Raw genomic sequence first — 25,373 nt, forward strand, 5'->3', positions numbered from 1 at the left:
AGAAACTGGCAAAAAACTCTCAAAATGACAAAAAAAAAAAAAAACTATTGACAGACAGTAGAAAATGCATGGAAAAAAATAATTGTTAACCAAAGCAGTTTAATTTACAATATTATCACAATTCAGAATCAAATGTTACATTGTTTGGACCCTGCAGTTGCTTCTTGGAAAAGGTGGTTCCAAAAATCTAAAATAGTTTCTCAATTTAATATACACAAATGAGAAACTTTAGAATATTCTTGCAACAGAAGAGCTAGCAGGCAATGCATCAAGGAACAAGCAATATTCATAAAACTTTCAAATTGTATATTATTTTAAACTGGTCCATCATGTAGTAACTAGGGTAATGGTAAAAATTCGATAGGAAAAATGAGTTTCGAGAAGTGGGGCCAATTTGTTTTGAAAAGCTGTGGTATTGGGTACAAAATCTAGAATAATATTGGGAAGTAAAATTTGATACTTTCTTCTTGAAGCATATGATAATGTCAATCACAAGCAACTTAGATGAAGCTTATTTGAGAGCAAATTACAAACAGTAATGCCAGTTTAATTCTGTATGTCATTCCTCTATTTTAAGAACACATATGATTTTCGTCCTCTGTTAGATTAATGCAAATATTACGAGCATCAGCAATTGAAAAGTTCCCTTTCTGAACTAAATGAAGGGCACTAGCATAACATTTTATTTTTTACAATGATGAAATGAAGTTTATTTTTTTACAATGATGAAATGAAGTTTAATTTTTTACAATGATGAAATCAAGTTTAATTTTTTAGTTTAAACAAATATCATTTAGTAATTACTTTAGTTTTTTAAAACTATTTTAAGTTTTTGCCAGTTTCTGCCGACAGAAAGCCAACCCTGGTTAGCATGGAATACAAAACGCGTTTCTTCAAATATCTCAAGGACTCATTCCTGCAGCAGGGTTCATAAGCTTAAGGGAAATAAAAAAAAATCAAGCACAAAAACCAAGGATATTTTATACATAACTAGCTGCGTTGCCCCCCGGCTTTGCCCGGTCTACTTTGAGAATAAAAATTGTGTCAAGTGGCATATATTCAACAATCAGGCTTAAATAAAATAAAATAAAAAAAACATCATGCAAAATTTCCCTTCCAAATGATGACGACAGATATTAAAATACTTTTAAAGAAATTAAAATGCGAAAGATAGATTTTAAAAGCGTAACCATGGAAACACGAAATAAAATAAGTTTAGGAAATTAATGCAAAATAAGGAAAGAAACAATGGATTAAAAAAGCGTAACCGTGGGAAACGCGAAAATAAAATATTCAACACTTGAATGAAGATGACATTTTTCGAACTTGATTTAAAAACGCTTGTAACTTTCTTTCCTTTGGAGATAGCTGCTTAGTTTTTTCGACCAAAGGTCGAGTTAGATCTGGAGTAAAAAAATTTCGCTTTTTCCAATAGTGTCAAAAAGAAAACTGTGGGGACAATTCCTTCACCTTTTATTGATACATTTAATGAAGAAAGTAGTGCCTAAATTTCAGCTAAGCCTAAACAAATTTGTGCAAAAACGCAAATAACTCCAGCAGTCATTAAATTAGAGCATTGAAACAAACTGCGTAGAACGCGGAAAATTCTACTCTTTCCAATGTTATATAATATTAATATATGCAAGTAATGTTTCACCCCTATATTCGGAAATTTATGTGAAAACTGGGCCTAAATTGTAATAAAAAAAGAACTGTTCATCGAATGGTTTTCGATCAGGTCTGCAAACCTTTTCAGGACTTAAAGGAACAAATTGTGAAAATTTCAGCGAAATCGGCCGGGGTAGTTCTCGAGTTTTGCGAGTTCAAACACACAGACGCTTTTTGGAGACTTCATTTTATATATGTAGAGAAGATTCATAAAACTAACGACGCAATCTACTACTTTGCTCGGGTTTTAAGTTAAGCTTAAATATGAAAAATTGGATAAGATAAGTGTGCGAGATTTTTTCTTCGGCATGCATACTTTTTGTTGAAAAAAAATGTATTTCTCATAACTATGCATGCCAACCTCATTTTTCAATCTTCACAAACGAGTGAACATCGGAGTCTGAGAGCGCAGATCACGGATGCAGGGAGAATACCAGATCTGGTGGATAAAGACCTGAAGTTCTGAAGGGCAGCGAGAAGAAAGGTGAACTGATTGAAAAAAAGAATTAGAGGTATTCACTGACACAGCATATACATGAGGTGACCATTTATCCCCCCCCCCAAAACACGACATTTAAGAATTTTAGTGATCTGTACGTGTATATTTATAGCCCAAGTACTCTCCCCCCCCCCCTAAATGGAAAAAAAAAAAACCACTCGGAGAGGGTTTAAAAACTTTCATGCGGAGCTTTGTGCTATTTGTGCTAATGTTCAAGTCGTCGGGTTATCTATTATGAAAGCGTTTTATGCAATTAATATACATTATATATGAAAGACATTGAGTTTCGGAACAATATTTTTTGGAAATTTTTAAATATAAATGAACATTTAAATGTCAAACCAAACTTTTCGGGGGGGGGGGGGGGGGATTGAACCCTAAGAATCTCCCCTTGTATACGACCCCGTGCTCACAGGAGGGGGGGGGGGGGATTATAGCACAAGTTGCGCCATCAAAAAGAATTGGGGGGAGGGGGGATTTTTTAAATGTTTACTATTTATTTATTCCATTTTTTTTTATTTATTCTATTTTATTTTATTGTATTCTGGAAATATTTTATTTTATTTATTTATTTCGTTTGTGTGGGTATGTGTGTGTGTGTATGTCATTGGCGTAGCACAGAATTTTTTTAATAAAGTAGTAGTAATAATAATGATTAAAAATAAATAAATAAATTAATTAAAAATATTCTTAAAAAATAAATAAAGTTAAAAAAAAAGAGCGAAAATATAAAAAATAAAAAAGGGGAATAAGGTTGAGAAAAAAGGGTTGGTGAATTTGCGCCATTGAACTAGGGGGGGGGATTTGTACCCCCCTGGCGGAGTGCATTTTTCATACTGTACATAAACACCCTCCTCCGCGCCCAAGACAGTTACATCGAATCGCTTCCCAGAGGCACAGACGCGTGGATAAAATTGAACATAACTTCTTATTGTCTTCCACGAGCCAATGCATGGATCGCATCATGTCGTGCCCACCGATCCGAGGAAAATTTTTCAGGCCTCATACCTGAGCACAAGAATGCTGGCTTATGACGTCATCCCGCTTATCTGATGATGATTACCGGCAGAAAAGTGATGGGAACACCATCAAACACACTGTGGATGAGTGAATCAATGAAACAAGTAACAAGCAGGGTTCGTTGATTTAAATCATGATTTAAATCGATTTGAATCAAGTGATTTTTTCATCAAAATCCTTAATTAAAATCAGTTCATTTTATGTTTATAAATTAATTTTGCATTTTTAGAATGTGTTGCTCTAAATTCAGGGCCGGATTTGGAAGTGTGGAGGCCCCTAATCAGGGTTCAAAAAGATCATCATATTTTCGAAAATATCCGATACTTTGATATATATCAGAATATTTTGATATATATGTATATATCCGATATTTTCGAGTTAAAAAATTTCCATTCAAGTTATTTCGTCAAATAATTTTTAAATTTTTGAGCTCAAAAAGCGAAAAGTTGTAAGGATGACCTGCAAAGTTAACCAGTTTTCGTTTTTTTTTTTTTACTTACTTTATTTCTCTTTAACTCATAGGTACAAATTACAAATTAAATGAATAAAAAATATATATTGCCACTGAAATGCTCGATCAAATAAAAAATTGATAGTAAATGGATACTTGTAATCAGGGCTTTCTGATGTATCGATAATAATATTATTTTTGTGCAAGCAATCTTTGTAGAAATACAAAAAAAAAAAAAAATGTCTGGAAGAAAAAAACGTAAAATTTGCTGACCCGTGAAAGTTAGGATATTTTGTAAAAAATTTATTGTGGGGGCCCCTTTGTTGTGGAGGCCCCGGGGCAGTAGCCCCGCCTGCCCTCCCTTAAATCCGGCCCTGTCTAAATTTAACTCCACTGCATTATACTATCTTAACTTCAACAGGCAAACTACATAGATCCCTCTTGATGTGTGTGAAATAGATTTTCCTTCTTGCAATACTGCTTTTACTCCAAAATTGCAGTTCAATTCAGTATAGAACCAAATAAAAATTTTCAGTTTTTCTTATACACCATCACTGACATAATCAAGAAAAGTAATTACTCAACATATTCTTTTACACTAAAACCTACGTGATGATCGAAACCATATTTTTAAGCAAAGCATAAAACAAAATCACTTCTTTTCGAAGTATTATAACATATTTATAAATCTTAAAAATGTATTGAATAGTTAGAGAACTTATCTTCTTAGTTTGATAAGTAAGCAGAATAGATTCATGTACTGTATGAAATATATTATGTTTATAAATGCAAAGCAGGGTTTGAAAATATGGTGATATTTCTCCAAAATATCGAAAATATCCGATATTTTGATACATATCCGATATTTTCAATCAGCACAAACTTAAGTCTTTAAAATAGTAAATGCAACCTCAAATCACTCTTTAATTATTATTACAATATGTAGACTTAAAATTAAGGTTTCATTCATTATTTAATTTATACATAACATTTCATTTCACATTTTTATTAATTTTAATAGAGTTTATTTAATATTACCTGTTTTACTCATTTTTCTCCTATTAGCTACTTTTACACAGTTATATGATTCGGAAATAAAATAATGCATCTGTCACTGCACAGTCATAAGACATTTCTTTTTTTTTTTTCTGACCAATGTGTAACATTTAATTGGGCACTTTTAATATAATTAAAATTGTAACATTACTGATAATTTTATGAATATAAAACAAAAAAGAATTACTTTGTTTCATTAATGATGTATTACTAGACCTTAGAAATACAGTACATAACATTTTGGTTATTTTTAATAATAAATGAACAACATTAGTATGCTTAATATATTTTTTACATTGAAAATACCGTAGTTGAAAAAATAAATATCAAAAATATCATGATATTTTCAAAATAAATAACGGATAATAATCGTGATATATATCATGATATATATCGACTGATATGTATCGGCGAACCTTGATGCAAAGAAATAAATAATTATAAATTTAATAAAAATAAAATGATTTACATCAAAAAAATCCAACTTAAATAAAAAAATATACGATTTAAAATTTTTTTTTTTAAAAATCAAAAAAAAAAAAAAAAAAATCAAGAACTCTTGTAACAAGTATATGGTGGTGGATACACGCTTTTAAGTTGATCGTTTCAATCGAGAACAGCCTCAAAAGCAAGTCCGTCGTTTCGAATTTCTTGGGGGGGAGGGGGAGCTCAATACAACTTTTAGCGGGAAACAACAAAAACCACGCCCACTTATGAGTAAAAAGATCAAAGTCGGGGGGGGGGGGGGAGTGTCTCCTCCAAACGACCAACAGTATGTGTGTCATTTTACAAAAACTTGTCATTTTCCAATCAAAATTTAAAAAAACAACTAGTATGTTGTGGCCATTACGAAACTTTCTTCTGCATTTTCCTCATGAATTCTTATCCCTCCCCATGCTTGACGAGGAAGCAACATTCCCAGAAAAAACAAAATTACAAACGCAAAAACTTGACGACCAGGGCCGGCGACAGAAGGGGGGGGGGGGGGGCAGAGGGTCCCGGACTTACAGAGGTCGACGAAAATAAAAATATCCCAGAGCTTAAAATGTAGTTTCGTTATTATTTAAATGAAAGATTAAGTTCCAATGATTTACAGCTGCTCTTTTTAGAGGATGATTAGTTTGGCTTCATACTAAACCAATTGAGGCAGTGAGAAGCAAAGTTATGGATTGTAAGTGGCAAAATTAAAAAGTTGGAGATAACCAGTGCATATGGTAGGTGAACCTCTCGTCTGTCTTGGGGCAAGATATGGCACTAGCAGCCCTGGTAGTTGCTGCTATACAGCATGATTTAGAAAAAAAAATCAATGAAAGCCAAACTAGGATCTTGTCTTTAAAGTCGTTTTACTTAAAACTTGAAAGTGTCCACTTGCATCCCTTTCAGGGCTCGAAAATTGTATTGCCCAACATACCCGGGGCATGTAAAAAATCCGATCGGACATGAATCTTTTACCCTTACATGCCCAGCTGAGCACGTGAGGGTTATTAATTATTACAATTTTTTAATTAAGTATTTTTAATTTTAATGTCTTATTATGTACTATTTATTTAAACTTTTTTTATGTTGTATATTGAAATAATTCTTGATTCAGATATAAAGCTGTGAAATTAATTTTTTGTGTGATTAATGCTAGACAACAAACTCAAATATTTTTATTATTATACAATTAAAAAAGCCTAGGCATGTAAAAGTTTATACGGGCATGTACCTTTTAGACAAACATGCCCGGTAGGACATGTAAAGTTTTAAAGATTTTTCTAGTCCTGATCCCTTTGCTTCTCACTGCCTCATTTTTAAGGGGCATTCATTAATTACGTAAGGATGATTTTGGAAATGTTTGCCCCCCCCCCCCTTCATGTAAGGCTACTTAAGATTCCTCCCCCTCCCCTTATTCTTACGCAAGATTCCATTTCGGTTTTCAAAAATAACGAATCTTACATCACTGGAATCGTTGTTAAATTCACTACTAATTAAATTAAACCTTTTTATGTAAAGAAATATTTCCAAGAATCTAGACTGAATGTTCCTTCGACATTTTTTTGATTGTATAATACTAATTAAAAATAAAACATTCCATACATAGTGGGATTCTTTTATTATATTTTACACTAATTTATTCTTTGTAAAACAAATTTACTTTCTTCTATATCTAATATATAGAAAAAAGTATTGGATTCGTGCAAATTTTCGAATTTCGAATTTTGACGGATTCGAACGTTTTGAGGTGTGCTGAGTCCATTTCGACTATTTTTGGAAAATGTCTGTCTGTCTGTGTGTATGTGTGTGTGTGTGTGTCACGTCTGTGTGTGACCAGTTTTTTGTGGCCGCTCTACAGCAAAAACTACCGCATGAAATCGAACGAAATTTGGTACACATATGTGCCCCTATGTGAACTTGTGCCCATTGGTTTTTGGCGCGAATTCCTCCAAGGAGGGTGGAGCAGTGGGTTTAAGAGCTGATTTTATTTTGGTGTCAACAGCTAAAAAGGGGGTGGCGCAATCGAACGTTCTTTTTTTTCCATTGTGAGTGCCATATCTCAAGAAGTAATGCTACGTTCTGGATGAAATTTGGAATAAATATGAATCCATATGTAAACAGGCGTTGGTTTAATTTTGGCGCCAATCGCTCCAGGGGGGGGGGGGGGGGGCTGATTTTGTTTTTTTATTCGTGTGAATAAAAATAGCTTTTTAATTGCAACAATAAGAAAGATAAATCGTAACAGACTGTCGTCTGCGTTCAGCTCGTGCTTTTAATTGCATGGAAATGATCCGAAATATTATCTCAATGATTTAAACTTTTTAACTGTTGCCATCTTGAGTCTGCTAACAGATAAATGTTTGTAATTATTTTCAGCAAGGCTTTAAAAATAATTTTCAATTTTCATTCTTTGCTTTGCTTTTGAGATAAATCAGGAATTGGGATGGTCATCAAGTTTTGGCATGTGTAATTTTGTTTTCGTTGGGAATATTGCTTCCTCGTTAGGCATGGGGAGGGATCAGAATTATAAGAAAGATATAGAAGAAAGTTTCGTGATGGCCACAACATACTAGTTGATTATACTGTAGGGCTATTTATATCTGAACTGAAACTAATGACGTGATAGTTTTAGTTCAGACTTTTTGCTCATATATACTGAGGCTAGGATTGCTTTCTTCAGATTTAGATGAGATCGCTTGCCGCGAAGAATTTATGCAGAAAACAGAAACCGACTATCACCGAATAATGCAGAAAAAAATTCTGTTTGTCATGAAAAATTTAAAATATTCCCCTGCATTGATAAATAAAGATTCTTAAGTGTATATGTTTTTTATATTGTATTGGATGTTGTTTATATTGATTTTCAAAAAGCTTTTGACAAGGTACCGCATGTTGCTCTTCTCAGCAAGTTAGCTGACATTGGAATAGGAGGAAAAACTTTACTTTGGGTTAGAAATTAGCTTACTGGTAGGAAGCAAAGAGTAGTTGTGAGAGGAAATCATTCTAATTGGAGTGATGTTTTAAGTGGGGTTCCTCAGGGATCAGTTTTAGGGCCTCTTTTGTTTATTATATTTATGAAAGACATCAATGAAAATATTTCTGGAAGCATGAATTGTTTTGCTGACGATGTAAAAGTTATGGGGATTGTCGAAAATGAAGAACAAGTAAAACAGCTGCAAGAGGATTTAGATCATATTACTAAGTGGGCAGATAAATGGGGTATGGCAGTTAATGTAGGGAAATGTCAAGTGCTACACTTAGGTCATGGAAATAAGCGTATGAGATATCGTCTACAGGGTTCAGTCATAAATCAGGCAGAAAATGTTATGGATCTGGGTGTCTTTATAAATCAGGACTTCAAGTTTAGTCAACAGTGCAGTATTGCTAGTAACAAAGCCAACAAAATGCTTGGGTTCATCAATAGATCTATTTCAAACAAATCTAAGAAAGTTCTTCTGCCTTTATATAGGAGTTTAGTAAGACCTCATTTGGAGTATGCTGTGCAGTTCTGGTCGCCTTATCTGAAGAAAGATATTTTTGTATTGGAAAGGGTTCAAAGAAGGGTAACTAAATTAGTAAGGGGACTCTCAGATTTAGATTATGATACCAGACTTAATAGGCTTAACATGTATAGCCTGGAGCAAAGGAGAGTCAGAGGGGACATGATTCAGTTATTTAAATTTATCAAAATGAAAGATGTAAATGGATTAAATTTTTGCGGGGAAAGCAGGACAAGGGGTCATTGTTTTAAGCTATTTAAATTTCAGGCTAACTTGGAAATCAGGAAAAACTACTACTTTAGCAGGGTCGTGGGCACTTGGAATAGCTTACTGGAAGAGGCGGTAATGAGCAAGGGAGTGGATAGCTTTAAGAGGGCCATTGATCTTCATTGGGGACTAATTAATTGACTAGGACCAGCCTAGCTGGGCCCAGAGCCTGTTGCTGGTCGTCACATTTGTATATGTATTTGTATTTATAAATGAAGCATAATTCTAACTGTCATATTCAACGCCGATCTTAACTTGAGTCCATTGAAAATTTTAGAATGTTGAATCAAGTAATAATTGCTTTTCCCAGAATAATTATTTTAACTAAGACTTTCAACTGATATTTAGCATTTAAAATAGACCGTGAATATAGCAGTGAGAAATAACAGCTATAAGTTATTGCTTCATTTTCTTCTTTCTAATTTTTTAATAGTATAGTATAATTTTCAATAATATATTTAAGAATTTAATTTGTATTTTTTAAGAATATGTATTTTTATTTTTTCTAGAATTAAAGTAAAATTTAAGTTTATTGTTCAAATATAAATTTATAAATTTATTTAAGAAAGATTGAACATGTCTAGCATATTTTTTAATATTATATATAAGATGTTAATTTGCATCTTTAAGAATGTGTAACTTTATTTTTTGGAATTTAGTAAAATTTCAAGTTGATTATTTAAGAATTGGTTTATTAATTGATTTTTAAAAGCGTGAACGTGTTTAACACGACCCTTAATAGTTTGTTTAAAATATTAATTTGCATCATTTACGAATGTGAATCTTTATTTTCTGAAATTAAAGTGAAATTTTCAGTTGATTATTTAAGTATAATTTTATTTATGTTTAAAAAAAATTGTTAACATGTTAGGAACGACTTTTAATAATATATTTAAGATATTAATTTGCATTTTTTAATAATGTGAATCGTTATTTTCTGGAATTAAAGATCATATTACTAAGTGGGCAGATAAATGGGGTATAATATAAATTAATATCTTAATCGCAAATTAATATCTTAAATAATATATTTAAGATATTAATTTGCATTTTTTAATAATGTGAATCGTTATTTTCTGGAATTAAAGATCATATTACTAAGTGGGCAGATAAATGGGGTATGGCAGTTAATGTAGGGAAATGTCAAGTGCTACACTTAGGTCATGGAAATAAGCGTATGAGATATCGTTTACAGGGTTCTCATACCTGTAGACTGTGAATCGTTATTTTCTGGAATTAAAGAGAAATTTTAAGTTGATTATTTAAGCGTAAGTTTATTAATTTGTTTTTTAAAAGTGAACGCGTTGAGAATGACTCTTAATACTGTATTAAAGATGTTAATTTGCATCTTTTAAGAGAGTGAATCTTTGTTTTCTGGAATTAAAGTAAAATTTTCAGTTGATTATTTTAGCATAAGTTTATTAATTTGTTAACTGGGTTGCCCATCTAGGGGGGGGGGGGTTTAGGGGTATTATCTCTTTTGGGGGGGAGTATTTATGGTTTTTAGGGGGTGGGCCCTTACTCTTAGGGGGGGCACCCCTGTATTTAAGATGCTAATTTGCATCTTTAGAGAAAATGTACCTTTATTTCTGGAATTAAAGTAAAATTTTGAGTTGATTATTTAAGTTTATTTATTTATTTTTTGAGTCAAACTGGCCCTGTTTAATATTTTATTTTTTAACTTGTATGTTAGAAAAATTTTACACGTGTATTATCTGTAATAAAAATGATTTCAAAGCAAAGTTTTATTTTTTGTTATTTCTAAATTGGAAACAAGAAAATGTATTACTTTATGATGAAGTTTTAAAAAATTTCTACACGTCATGCAAATCTAATAACAAATACGACTCATTATACGACCTTTAAGATTTCAACTATGAATAATTAAAAGTTTAAACCATGTGTACATTACATACAGAATTAATTTTTGCCGAAAGTAGTTTGTCTCTTTCGAAAAAATCTGTCGAAATAAAACAATATTTTTATGTTTCATTTTATATATAGCACAATTCCTAAATTAAAATATAGAGGCTCTAAAAAAGTACATTTGAATGTACTTAACATGTTTTTAAAGAAATGATATGGGGAACAAGTTTGATTTATTGTTTTGAAACGGCGTTGTAGAAAAATATGCGAACATGCAATGCAATCGAAATGCCGGACATCCGTCGGATATCCGAATCCGGCAGGTAAGGGGGCATCGGATATCCGGTATCCGGCAAAATCACTATCCGGTGCATCCCTATAAATTACTTATGATCTGGAAATAACAGTCTTAAACTAAAGCTGGAACCACACTTACTGTGGCGGATTTAACTCCCCTCGTTGCATTCCTCGAACCAGATCTATCAGTTAAGGGAGACAGGAGCAAGCTCGGATTCAAGGGAGGGTCAGCTCACCCCCCCCCCTGTGGCAAGAATTTTATTATTATTACTATTGAATTTATGTTTTTAGATCCAAAAAATAGTATACCGTATTACTCCTCATAATCAGTCGAACCGCAAAATTCGAGGGTCACCAGATTTTCAATAACACTTGCCTGGTCCTTTCCGGCACGCCGGATAAACCGAGGTTAGAAAAAAAAAATTAATACTATAAAAAATATATGTGTTCAGTTTAAAAACGAATATAAGTTCTATACATATCTTATCACTATTAATAAACAGTTTAATTTTGTAAAAATATATTTACAAACAATGTCATTTGTTATTTTAACAAGAAAAATATTATTCAGTAAATTACCGCCAATTAGCCAGGGCTAAAGCAGAAATACGTGGGGCTGATGAGTGCTAATAAGCACGAAACTGCAGTCCTCGGCTGGAAATGACTGAGCTTATTGTTTAATAACAAATTAAAACTTAAATTAAAACTAAGTAAGCAAACATTTAAGTAGTAAGTTACTGTCCCTAAACCAGTACCCTAAAGAATTTACCATAGTTATTCAATAAATAAAAATTAAACTTACCTCTCTAAAAGGAACCTAAAATAATTGACTTAAAAAAATTATGAACAAATGGCAGTAACGAAGATTGCTTCTGAATTGATTACTTTATCGGCATATAATTAAATCCATTAATAATGACCTACCATAAATAACAAGCACTTATTATATGTTATACACATTTTTTTTTTTTTTTTTTTGAAAGAAGGTTACTTTCGGGATAGATTTATTTTTGGTCAACCTTGCTTTTTTTTCTGCCATGCCAGATAATGCGGGGTAATATAAGACATGGAATCAATATTAACCCTTTTTTTTGCTTGGTTCTGTGAAGTATTTCTTCTTTGTGTGTCATAATTCAAAGAATTGACTGGGTTTGTTTACTTGGCTACTCCTATTTTGACAGTTTTGTACATTTTTGAAAGAACTATCATTTAAATGAGCTTAGTTTGTTCAGACTACTCTCCAATCTCAAACAGTGGCGCCGACTCCATGGGGCTTGAGGGGGCCCGAGCCCCCTCAAATATATTTTTGAGGGGGCAGAGCCCCCCCAATAAATCAAGAAAATTATAAGTTACATTATGCTTTCTAAACTCATAAATTTATGTTTTATTTTCCTTGTTTGAAGATAGTTTACCTTGTAAAATATATTCAGTAATGAGTTAAAACAAATAATTATTACGGTTGTGTAAGCAGGTTAACTGAAAACGAGTGGTGCGAATGATGATAGTGTTACAGTGCTGCGAGTACTGTAAAAATTTGTCCCAGTGCGCGAACTTACGGGTCAAGTCTGTTGCCGGTGGGCAGCGCGCTCACCTAAGTGTTGCTGATCTGGAAAAATATATATATGAGAGATTGATTTGTATATAAAATGGGAGGCATGATAGTTTTGAATACTTTTGGGAATCGTGTTTAAAAGAAAACCTTCACGAAATGATGATCCTTCCCTTCCTCGGAATCGACGTGTACCAAAGAAGTATGAAAACAACTAGGCGACCCGTGCGGAACTCCACACTGTGCTTCGAATCGTTTCATAAGGTATTTCGCTCTTTAAGAATGTCAAAGGAAGAACATTATGAAGAAGAACCGAAAAAAAAAGTAAGCGCAGAAGAGAAGGCATGTAATTTAAAGACATCAGTAACAAAACCTCGTTAAATACAACGTTGAGATAATTTGATCATCGCTCACCTTTTGGTCGTACATATTTTCAATTCAAACATAAATATCATTAAAAGTGTGACTGAGAAGTGACTCGTGAAAAAGAAATAATTGTGCATGTAAAAAAACAGGTTGTGGCAAATACAGTCCTGCCCGTGTGAGCATCTGACGGGAAAAAAAGAAACATTAAAGAGATATTTATTGGCACGGATTCGAATTGGCGCCATTCTGATTAACAGCCCGACACCCCAACAAACCTAGCAATTTCGCCTTCCTTTTCGAAAGCTATTCATTGAAGGAATGCGTAGTAAAAACAGCAAAAAAGCTTTTTGCCAAAAAAAAAAATAATAATAATAAGATCATGCTTCTATGTTTTGCCATTAACCAGCATGATACGATTTAAAATTATTCGCAAAGCATGGAATTTGATTAAAGAATGACGAAGATCTCACGTAGCGATTGAAACGAACATTCTAGAGAAGTAATAAATTAGACTGAAAATAAGTGTTTTTATCTTTGAATATTGAACTATTTCACATAGAAGGTTGCTTTAACCGTTACGGCTTAAATGCCCGCTCATGTTTCTCTTTTAATCGAACACTTAAAATTCAAAACCAAAACCAGTTGAACTGAGTCCGTTTTTTAAGTGTAATTTTTCGAACGTAGACAAAATGTATTTTTTTTTTCAGCAGAAAGCAGAGGAGTAGAAAATGATTTCTTGCTAATGAAGTTGATAATAATTTTAATGCTTTATATCGTATTCACACGAATAAAAAATTAAAGGTTTACTGGGTGAAACTCGTAGTTTTAATTTGGCGTAGTATTTTTTCATTTGTACAAAAGGTCGAACAATGCTATTAGAAACATCCACATTTCAGCATACAATGAAAATGTTTTTCTGCACAAAAAGGATTTCCTTTAGGTAAATCTAATACTTTTTTTATGCTTACATTATGCTGAGTGGTCTGGATGTAGTCAAAGCTTAAAAAAAAGAAAGAACACCCTTCGATTAACAGTCAACTTATCCGAATGATTACTGTAGCTTGCATAAAGGAGTTGAAACACCAAGTAGCATTCCCACTGCATTTATTTTATTACGTTTGTATGTTATGAGTACATGTAATGCGTAATACTAATATGAATTTGATATTATATCAGACAGCCCAAACTTGCCGGAAGTTCGGATAGTTTATAGCCGAAAGCTCTACCGAAAAAAACTTATCAATTTAACCGAACAACTACACTGTTAAAAATTCAGGAAGATTTTCTGGTAATTGTTACTGTAAAATGGCGGGCTAACGCATCGCTGATTTTTACGGTAATAAGCGATCCCAGCGCCAATTGGTTGCTGCGGCCTACCAAGGAAACCGTAAAATTTTACAGCAACATTTGATTTTTACGGTAATAGTTACTGGCAACATGGATGCCAGTAACAATTACCGTAAATTTTCCGGAAAATTTTTAACAGTGTAAGTGCAGTGCTTTTAAAGTTTATTAAAATATGAACACTCACACAGGCTTTTTTTTTTTTGCCGAAAGTGACGTAAAAAATGGAAAACTGCATTAGAACTTTGCTTTTAAAAAATGCATAAGAACTACAGGCAGCACCAAGGTTTTGAAACAGCAAGGGGCGCTTTCGAAAACTTGATTTTTCGACCGTAAGTCTATTTTTCCTCATTAGCCAGCCAGATAAGTTTTAAAATGAGAAGGGAATAATATATGAGATAAGATATTAAAGAAACATTTTTTTTATTCTTGAAAATTTTAAAAATTTTTACCGCAGGCTGCTTGAACCGTTATGACTTGGATGGCAGCACGTGTTCATCATTTAACAGCACGGTTAAAATACAAAATAAATTGAACTATGCTCTTTTTTAAGCGTAGCTTTTTGAATGTAGTAAAAATGTGATATTATATATATATATATATATATATATTTTTGCAAAAAAAAAGAAAAAATATACATTTTACCCTTCAAATTGAGGCAGTAATTTTTTTATTTGCACAAAGAGTCAAAAACTCATTAGAAGAATCTATATTTCAATATACGATTTATTATTTTGAACAAAAAACAATTCTATTGTAGTCTGAAATCTTAAACCTGTTACTTATATTTTCGCTTACATTATGCTTTAATTTTCTTACCAGAGCCAAAGCTTTAAAAAAAAAAAAACGTACAATACAGAAGTAATTTAGCACAAAGTCACTTCGAGTTCTCATATCAGAAATGAGCGTTTCCTTCTCATTTATTTTATTCCCTCATAGTTATTATTCACTTAATTAAGTGTTCATGTAATGCGCGATATTACTCTAATTTTTTGTTGCAGATTGTCCGGACGTGGGCCCGAACACGCATTCTCCTGGTTACGAAGAGAACGCTCTGCCGATCAAGCTATTCAGCTCTGTCGGTCACAGCGCAAATTAAAGTTATAAGTTTAGCCGAAAACCTCATTCTGGTTCTTTAAAACAGGTTTTTCGGCTGAAAAAAACAATTTTTAGACCGTGGGTCTATTTTTCGTCAGTAGCCAGCACCATAAGCTTTAAAATAAGGCGTAAATCAAAGAAATCGATCAAGAATTGAGGAAAATCTGGCGTAGAAACCAAAAAATAGGCAACAGAAATAATATATAAGGATGAAGGCAGCTCACCGCACACTTTCAAAATCCCAAAGGAAAACATTTGACTTGCGCTACTTATGCGAAATAGCTATAACACGATTTTTTCTCCAGTATTCAGACCTAACACGAATTCCTCACCGCAAAACGAAAATTCTCGGAAGGGAATCGTGGTGTGTTCGTATCAGCTTTGTTATTGGCTACTAAAAAAATTTTTTTCATGAATGTATCTTTATCCTTTTACCATCGCTGAGAGTAGAAGTTCCCTTTTCATTTTAAATGCGAAAGTTAATGAAATATAATGACACCTAAGAGCGCTGTTTCATCTAAAGTTTGTGAAGATAAAAAGAGAAAGTTTCATGACAATTAAAGAAAAGCTAGAGCTTCTTGAAAAGCTGATGGTCAACTAAAAAATGCATTGAAGTTAGCACAAGTATTAGGTATGAGTGATTCTTCCGTACATACAATTACAAGTCAAGAAAAGGAAATCCGTAAAAATTCACCGAGTAGTGTCTAGCAAAAATTTATGAAAATGGAAACTGCTCATGTATTGTGTACGAATATCATTAATTGATCGACTGTACAGTACAACTAAAGATGCATTTGCTTTTCTTACTATATACTGTGTCTACTGTATACCGGTTTATTTTTTCTTTCTTTCCCATTAATCATTGATTTTGTACATCGTAGCAGTATTTTATGTTGAATAAAACGTTTTTTTTTTTAAATACAAGTAAACATTCAGTCCTTTATGTAAGAGACAGTAATGTACAGTTAGTTAAGAGATGGTTTTTAACAGTTTGAGGGGGTGTTTACAAGTGTCTAAAATAATTGGGTACGTTTATAAAAAATTTTACTCATACCCTTTTCCACAACGCGAAAATTCGACCTACGCGAGAGGTCTTGGAATGCATCCCTCTCGTAAGACGGGAGTTGACTGTACTACAAGGCAATATACATTGAGGTTTGTAAAATGGTGCAATTTTGCATTATTGGGCGATTTACATCAACTGGACGCACACAGGTCATTGCAGTTGAACAAGAGTGCTTGCTTTTATTAAACAGAGGTGAAAGAGAAGAGAACATTTTGAAAAATCAACTGAGTTTTTCAAAAATGACCTAGACATTGAGAGACTGCGTTTACACTTGAATATGTTAGCCGATGTCACTAATGTAAAAACAACTGGTCTTAAAAAGCATGCGTAAATTAAATTTCCTTTTTACAAAAATACTGTGTGTGTTTGTATTTATTTCTTCCGTTTTTCGAAGCCAAAAAATATGTGTCGGGCTTGTCGAGTTTTCGAGGTTCTAATGTTGATTATATGATTTTAAAAAAACTTTAAAACTCACTATTTTTCATCTCAAATTTAGAAAATTTCCTGCGGCATGCCCCCTTTCCCCCGATATTTTTTAAGTCGGCGTCTCTGGCAGTTCCCTTCAATGCAAGTCAAGCGTCCTACCTTTTCCATGCCTAGCTACGGCACTGCATGACTCCCCATAAAATAGAACAAAAAAATGTCTCTTACTAAGACAAGTGACATGATCTAGTTGAACCAGAAAAATTTGTATACCAATTTTTGGATTGTTTTACTTTGAAAACGCCATGGCACATACTGTTTGTTTTTTAAATTATACACACCAGAAAATATGTAAATTGGCATTTTCAAGGCACAACAATCGACCTTTATTTAAGGGGGGGGGAACCTCTATGGGATTACATAACCCCCTAAACCCCCGGTGATGACTTTGCCAGCCCCCCCAATGATTTTCGCAAGTCGGCGCCCCTGATCTCAAAGCACATGTAGTGTAATGAGTCTTTTATCCAATCATTATATAGAAGTTTGGTAAGACCCCATTTGGAGCATGCTGTTCAGTTTTGGTCTCCTTATCTTAAGAAAGACATTAATGTATTGGAAAGGGTTCAAAGGCGGGCTACAAGGCTAATAAATGGACTTTCTCACTTAGATAACGATTCCAGGCTTAGAAGGCTAAAAATGTACAGTCTTGAGCAAAGAAGAGACCGAGGGGACATGATTCAGCTGTTTAAATTTATTGAAATGAAAGATGTTACGGGACAAAAGTTTAGCACTGAAAACAGGACGAAGGGTCATTGTTTTAAGCTACAGTAGAGAACCAATTATCCGGGAAGTTCGGGACCATCGCTATCCCGGATATCTGAATTTCCCGGTTTTCTGAATCGCTAAAAAACGCTATTGAACGATTGTTTGTAAAACTTAAATAACTATAATAAATAGTTATGCATATTAAAATAAGAAAACAGTTCATAAATGCTTATAAATATCGAAATATTAAAAACTACCAGTGAATGAATAATTTAAACACCAAAACACTACTAATATCTCATAATGCCTAACTCATAATACCGGGGACCCTCACATTCTGTTTGGAAAAGAAAGGGAAAATCTTCCACTTTTCGATGCTTTTAAACGAAAGAAAATGAAGGGAAGAGCAAAAAATAAGTTTTTGAACCTAAATGTGCAAATTTTCTACTATAGTGTATAAAATAATTCACTTTCATGATCGCACTTTTTTTTTTTTTTTTTAATTTTTTGTAAAGGTTTCGTGTTTGCGATTACGGTAGCTATTGATAACTAATGCTTTTGCATTTCGTTAATATCAACAGAAATTTGATTTATGAGTTCTTGCAGCCTTATTCGTCTTGCGTTTAATGGATTTCTAGATTTCACGATCAACTAACTATCCAAAAAAATCGCGAATCTGGTTTTCGGCGTTTTCCACACTTTTGAGACGTCACTTACGCCAAATGCCTTTAATTAGAGGCCATTCAATCAAATACTGCATTAGAATGCGACAATATTCATTTCCTTAGCTTTCAGTTGGAATAAAACACGAAAATTTCAGACTTACGAATGTACTTTTTAATTCAAGAAAATCTTTCAGAAATTTTGCCCCGCATAAAGGATAACCATTTGAAGTTAGTGTTTGCAACAGTTTCTCGTCAATTATATGGTGTTTATTTAGAAATCGTTCATTTTCTTTTGGTATTGCAGAAAAAATGCTTCATTTTTCAAAAATTGTCAAAATGGCGTATTTTTAAAAGATGGCGGGAAAATCGGGTAAAAGTTGCCGGTTTTCTGGTTTCCCGGTTTTTTGGTTCCCGGATAAAAGGTTCTGCACTGTATTTAAATCTCAGGCTATCCTGGATATTAGGAAAAATTATTATTTTTGCAGGGCAGTGGAACCTCGGAACAGCTTACCGGAAGAGGTGGTAATGAACAAGGGAGTAGAGATAGCTTTAAGAGGGTCATTGATCTTCACTGGGGATTGTAAATTGACTAGGACCAGTCTAGCTGGGCCCAGAGCCTGTTGCTGGTCGTCACTTTTGTATTTGTATTTTATAGCTGCAATTTTATTTATTCAAAGCTTACGATAACCTGACCAGCCTGTTTGCCTAAAGAAATACGAGTTTTGATGAAAATTTGAGGAAATATGATAAACATGGCACAGGCTGCCATAGAAAAATTTAGAGAAGGAGTGTAATTTGATGGGGTTTCAATCTTATTTTTTTTTTGGGGGGGGGGGGGTGCTCAGTACCATATGAGGGGTATGTCATCCCGCATGGAGAATAGGTACTCCTGCTTATTTAATACTTTTTCACATAGGAGGTAATAACACTGGCCATTGAAACTTGATCCCCCTTACAAAAATGTCTGGATCCATCTCTGGACAGAAGGGGGGGGGGGGCAATTGCCCTCCTCCTGGCTTTGAGAAATCGATGTATTTACAGTGGGAGTGGTTTTTGTTATTTTTTTGTGTAATTTGCATCAAATATCCACTTTTTTTACACCCCCCCCTATTCATTTGGAATTCCAATTCTCCAGGAAAAATTCCAAATGAGAGGTCTGTCATTTTTTATTTGTCATCCAAACAAACTGGTTGCTAATATAGAATTAGCTCTGACCAGACGTGTGACCAAAGCAATGGTTCTGTTCAACTCGAAGATTGAAGGCAAAGCTTTATAATTTCAGTAAGTTACCGCCCTATAGCCAGAGCTAAGGCAGAAATACTTTACCAAGCCTTGCCTTCAATGTTTGAGTTGAACCGAACCATTGTTTCGGTCACTCGTCTGGTCGGTGCTAATTCTATATTAGCTACCAGTTTGCTTGGCACTCTTGGCTTCCTTAAGAGGTTTTCCACCTCCAGCTCAGTCACTTCCTATGTTGGGCTGATGAGTGCTAATAAGCACGATACTGCAGTCCTCAGCCGGAATAACCGAGTTGGGGGGTGCATTTCCTGTATTTCTGCCTTAGCCCTAGCTATAAGGTGGTAACTTACTGAAATTACTACTACTTCGTTTCATTGCCTATGAAAATAATTTGCAACGTTTATCCCCAATTCAAAGCCTTATTCCTGGCCGATTTAATGCTTTTCATCGACACCCAAGCAGTTTCAAAAAACTTTCGTATCCAAAACCATAGGTTCGTTCATGGGGGGGGGGGGGTCTTCAGCATGCCCCCCTTTCAAAAGTTTTCTGTACCCGCCCCTGGTCGTATGTTTTGTATTCATATTGTGATGTGAATACAAAATTTATAAAAACAACATTTGAATTTTTCTCTCTCTAGATCATAACAATGTACGTCTTTTGAGATCTGTCACAACAAAAACAAATCCTAGCAACAGGGGCCGATTAAAATATCGAGGGACCCTAGGCCAAATACTTTTTTGGGACCCCCTGTATTCAAACTTTATAACTTTAGCCCTCGACTGAATCAATTTTAGCAATAGACTAAAGTAATTTCAGCCATTTGGGGGCCCCTAAATATCGGGGCCCTAGGCCAGGGCCTAATTGACCTATTCAGTAATCAGGCCCTGCCTAGCAAGAATGTAGAGGAAAAAACCACTTACCCCCTCTGGCAACAGTAATCCTGACAGGATTGCCGCTCTTGCAGCAATGGTTTAACCACGCGTTCACGTCCCTCTGAGTGAATCCGGCCACCTTCTGATTCTGGATCTCCAGGATAACATCCCCGTTCTCCAGATATCCACTGAGGTACGATATCCTGTTCTGGATGAGGTCATCGAAGTAGGCGAACTCCCCCTTGTCGGACCCCCCGGAGACGGGCAAATTTAAAGTCCCGTCCGCGTTCACGCACACGGTGCAGTCGTGTACGTTCGAATACCACTGGGTCCGACTCGAATCGAAAGGATCGGACACGGTCCTCTTCAGCGAGGATTTCGACATTGTTTTCGATGATCGCGGAACAACATCAGCACGGACACATAGCGAGGCTTAACGAACTTCATTTTCCTCCATCTTCGGGGCACACCTCTCTAATAATAAGTCATCGCGAGGATCGGATCGACTTTGGAACAACAGAACGTCGAAAACAACAGAAAACATTACACCTCAGCTGTTCGTTGGCAGCCACACACACTTTTTGAACTTGAGGAACTGCGTTACGATTTACGCTTCCGCCGAACAGGTGGAAGCGCATGCGCAGTAGCCGAGGATTTGCGCTCTCGGTGTTCCGCGCGCGTTTGTGGGTGAACGAACTTCTGGTTTTAAGTTTTTCCACTACGATGTGCATATTAATGGAAAATATCAAAAGAGAAACATCACCCTTCGACTGCATTTGTGGAAAACGAGTTTTCTCTGTTTTTGATACTTTTTGTGCTGAATAACAAATATCCATCTACGTCGACAAATTTTCGCGAAAGTGAAAATGGGGTCGTTTCCGAAATTTTAAAAGTATTTTCTTCTGAAAGAGCATGCTTAAAAACATAGGATCTGACCATTTTTTAAATAATTCGACTAAGTTTAACATTAAAAAAAAATTGTTTCAAGCGGTGCGTAGATTCAATTTTATTTTTTACGCTTCTGCACATGACATCACAAGTGATGAAATGCCGTTCACTGATGCCATTAGCGCGATATTTAACTCGCTTCTTTACTCATATGTAGTGGCAACGATATGGTTGATAGCAAGCAGCGTAGAGCACAATGTTTTATTGTGCTTCGCAATATTTGATTCGTTTCTGAATTATCATAACCTGGAAACGCGGTAGACAGCAAGCGAAAATATTCAGCACGCATGCGGAGTAGTGCCAAAGTACCTCACTTGTGACGTCATACAGACCATGCCTTGCTTCAAAAATTGGAAGTACCTCACTTGTGACGTCATACAGACAAAAATTGGACACTTTAAAAAATTTATTAAAAAATTGAATGTTTTAAAAATAAAAATCTTAGTAGTTTTTTTTTTCTTTTTTTTTTTTTTTTTTTGCTCATTTTTATCAACTTCTGTGACTTAAAGTAGAGTGATTTAGACTGATGGAAACAACCCCAATATTGTAATTAAAGCGTAAAATATCTTTTAAAAAAAATGTTTGTATGGTATCGAATCACTATCGGCAATAGGATTAAAAACCATTCCACGGAAAACAATCGTGATAACTCATGTATTTAATTAAAAATAGTACTTAAGGCGCGTAATAAACAAAATTTTGTTGTTTAAGAAATTGCAAACGTATGAGTAACTTCTCGAGCTGAAAATTTGTTCATGAAAATTGCTTCTACATTTCAACGAAGACATGGCCTGTTTGGTGATATAGTTTGATAGTTGAAATTGTAACCCTAACTCCAGTGGATGAACCCTAAACTTCAGTTGATAGCGCTCATAGCTGACCACTTTTTCGTTTCTTCATCCCCCTGAAATGACAGTCTTACCAGTAAAACAGTTAAAGTCACGTGCAGCGTGTTTTTTCGTGAAACGGCCTGTTTATTTTCTTTTTCTCTCCAACTTTTGAAATTATTATTCTTTAACAAATGAGATTTGTTTCCTTCACATAAGAACCTTAACTTTCAAAACCAATAATTTATTTCAGCGCTGCTGTATGTATTAATAAAGCAAAAATATTAATTAATTCACAAAAAGAAGTTGACTCAAGGACGGATACAAGGGAGGGGCGGTGGGGGCGATCGCTCCCTCCTTGAGCCGAGGCACAAGAACTTTCGTCAGGTATATTTACGATATTAAAGTTCCAAAAACGCAATTTCATATAATCTTAAGGCGTAAGGAAAAAGGGACAAGGGTTTTCTTGACTTTCTTGAAATTCAAGTCATGAAAACGAAATCGTAGTCCATCTTATTACACTCGTCTAGAGATAGGGACCGGAACTTTCTTCAGGATTTTTTTTTCTAAATTGAAGTTCCAAATCCTTAATTTTAGATGACCTTCGATGAAATCAGAGGTAGGTTCGAGGATTCTCACTGAACATTTCTCGAAAGAAACACAAATGTAGAGCACCTTTGATTACGTAAGGGTAAGAGATGGGGTTTAGTACACCCCTCCGAAAGTTTTTAGAGATTGAAGTTCCAGAGTAAAGAGCAAAAAATAACCGCCTCCTCCTTGAACATTTTCTGGATCCGTCCTTGAGTTGACTTGAGATTTCCGAGCCATGACATAAGCAAATAAATTGATTAAAAATGACAAAATTATTTAATAAAAGTATAACTGGGTCAGAAGTATATTCTATCAAATGTAAGTATTAAAAAATGACCCTACTCTTGTTGAATTAAAATATTAATATCTATAACAAAATGTCGGTAGGCCTATTGAGTCTGATTGATCACACATGTGGGTGGAATCGCCCTTGGCAGATATTACTGCACCTACAGTGTATATTTCAAAAATCTCAGTGGGGTGGTTTCGGAAATTTTAAAAGTATTCTTTTCTGAAAAAGCATATGTTTAAATAAAAAAATTTTGAAAAAAGAAAAAAAGTAGAACCAACTTCAAAATTGCTCTAAAAAGTGAAAAATAATTTTATTCTTTAAACACTATCGATAATACTTTTAAACATAATTTTTGAAGTTGGCGCAAAAACAAAAATTAAAATCCAGTGTAACCATGCTTCGTTCATATTTTTATCAAAAAGTCATCCAAAGTTAGGAACGAATCATTTATATCGTTACTCAAATATGCTGTCATCAATGCGTAATGCATGTGGTATAATGAACTAGTATGTTGTGGCCATCACGAAACTTTCTTCTATATTTTTCCTTTTTCTGATCCCTCCCCATGCTTGACGAGGAAGCAATATTCCTAACAAAAACAAAATGACACATGCAAAAACTTGACGACCATCCCAATGTCTGAATTATTGCAAAAGCAAAGCAAAGAGCAAAAAATGAAAGTTACTCTAAAAGCCTTGCTTGAAATAATTACAAATATTTTATTTATTAACAAACATAAGATGGCAACAGTTAAAAATTTTAAATCATTGAGATAATATTTCCGATCATTTCCATACAATTAAAATCACGAGAAATACGCAGACGACAATCTATTACGATTTATCTTTCTTATTGTTGCATTAATAAAGCTATTTTTATTCGCAAAAAAAAAATCAACACCTCTTGGAGCGATTGGCGCCAAAATTGAACCAAAGCCTGTTTACGTATGGATTCACATATATTCCAAATTTCAAACAGAGCGTAGCATTACTTCTTGAGATAGGGCACTCACAATGGAAAAAAAGAACGGGCGATTGCGCTACCCCCTTTTTAGCTGTTGACACCAGAATAAAATCAGCTCTTATACCCACTAAGGGCTACTTGTCAAAAAATTTTTGTTTGATTCCGTTCGTTATTTCTTGAGATACAGCAGTCACAATTCACGACAAAAAACGTTCTATAACTCAACCCCCGTTTGAGCTATTGACACCAAAATTGAATCAACACCTGCTCCAGTTAGGGGCAACATATGGACCAAATTTTGTTTGATTCCGCCAGTTACTTCCTGAGGAATAGCAATCACGCATAACTCAAAAAACGTCCCATTGCTCCACCCCCCTTGGAGGAATTCGCGCCAAAAACCAATGGGCACAAGTTCACATAGGGTCACATATGTGTACCAAATTTCGTTCAATTTTATGCGATAGTTTTTGCTGTAGAGCGGCCACAAAAAACTGGTCACACACAGACGTGACACACACACATACACACATACATACACACACATACACACACACAGACAGACAGACATTTTCCAAAAATAGTCGAAATGGACTCAGCACACCTCAAAACGTTCGAATCCGTCAAAATTCGAAATTCGGAAATTTGCACGAATCCAATACTTTCTTCTATATATTAGATATAGAAGAAAGTAAAAAACTGGGCTTGGTTAAATTTATAGTTGTAGTTGAATTATGGCTGTGAATGATCTCATCGATCGTTTTTGCGCCAACTTCAAAAATTATGTTTAAAAGTATTATCGATAGTGTTTAAAGAATAAAATTATTTTTCACTTGTTAGAGCAATTTTGAAGTCGGTTCTTTTTTTTTTCAAAAATTTTTTATTTCATTCTTTTTAGTGTAAACGTATTTTAGAAATAAGAAGTTACTATAACGAAACTTAACTTATTTTTTTTATAAAAGTGCTCCATGCTAAAAAAAAAAAAAAAAAGAACAACTAAAAACACGCTTTAAACTTAAAGCTATTGACACAAAAAAACTTATCTTTGATCCTCCCTGGAATTAATTTGTGTGTTAATTTAATTATAACCATTTAAATATTACGTTTTCCCTGACTAATTGACATTTCACAGCATAGTTTCTTTTTATGCAATCCTGTATCTCCTTACTTAGCCACGATCATCTGTTATTGGCATAGATTATAACGATAAAAATACTACTATATATATAGTTGAGGCAAAACTAACCTAGTAGCATTGTGAAGGCTA

General features: G+C 34.2%; 1 protein-coding gene across 1 annotated transcript in view; it reads right to left on the bottom strand.

The window, feature by feature from the left end:
- Positions 1–20,934, bottom strand: part of LOC129221466 (membrane-associated guanylate kinase, WW and PDZ domain-containing protein 1-like) — a 109,949-nt gene extending 89,015 nt beyond the window's left edge. Inside the window, exon 1 of the mRNA XM_054855947.1 lies at positions 20,537–20,934. Coding sequence (XP_054711922.1) covers positions 20,537–20,873 — 337 coding nt within the window. The 5' untranslated portion in view covers positions 20,874–20,934. The remainder of the gene's footprint in view (positions 1–20,536) is intronic.
- Positions 20,935–25,373: the final 4,439 nt, after the last annotated feature.

The sequence above is a fragment of the Uloborus diversus genome, chromosome 4, assembly GCF_026930045.1.
Source record: "Uloborus diversus isolate 005 chromosome 4, Udiv.v.3.1, whole genome shotgun sequence".
NCBI classification, from domain to species: domain Eukaryota; kingdom Metazoa; phylum Arthropoda; class Arachnida; order Araneae; family Uloboridae; genus Uloborus; species Uloborus diversus.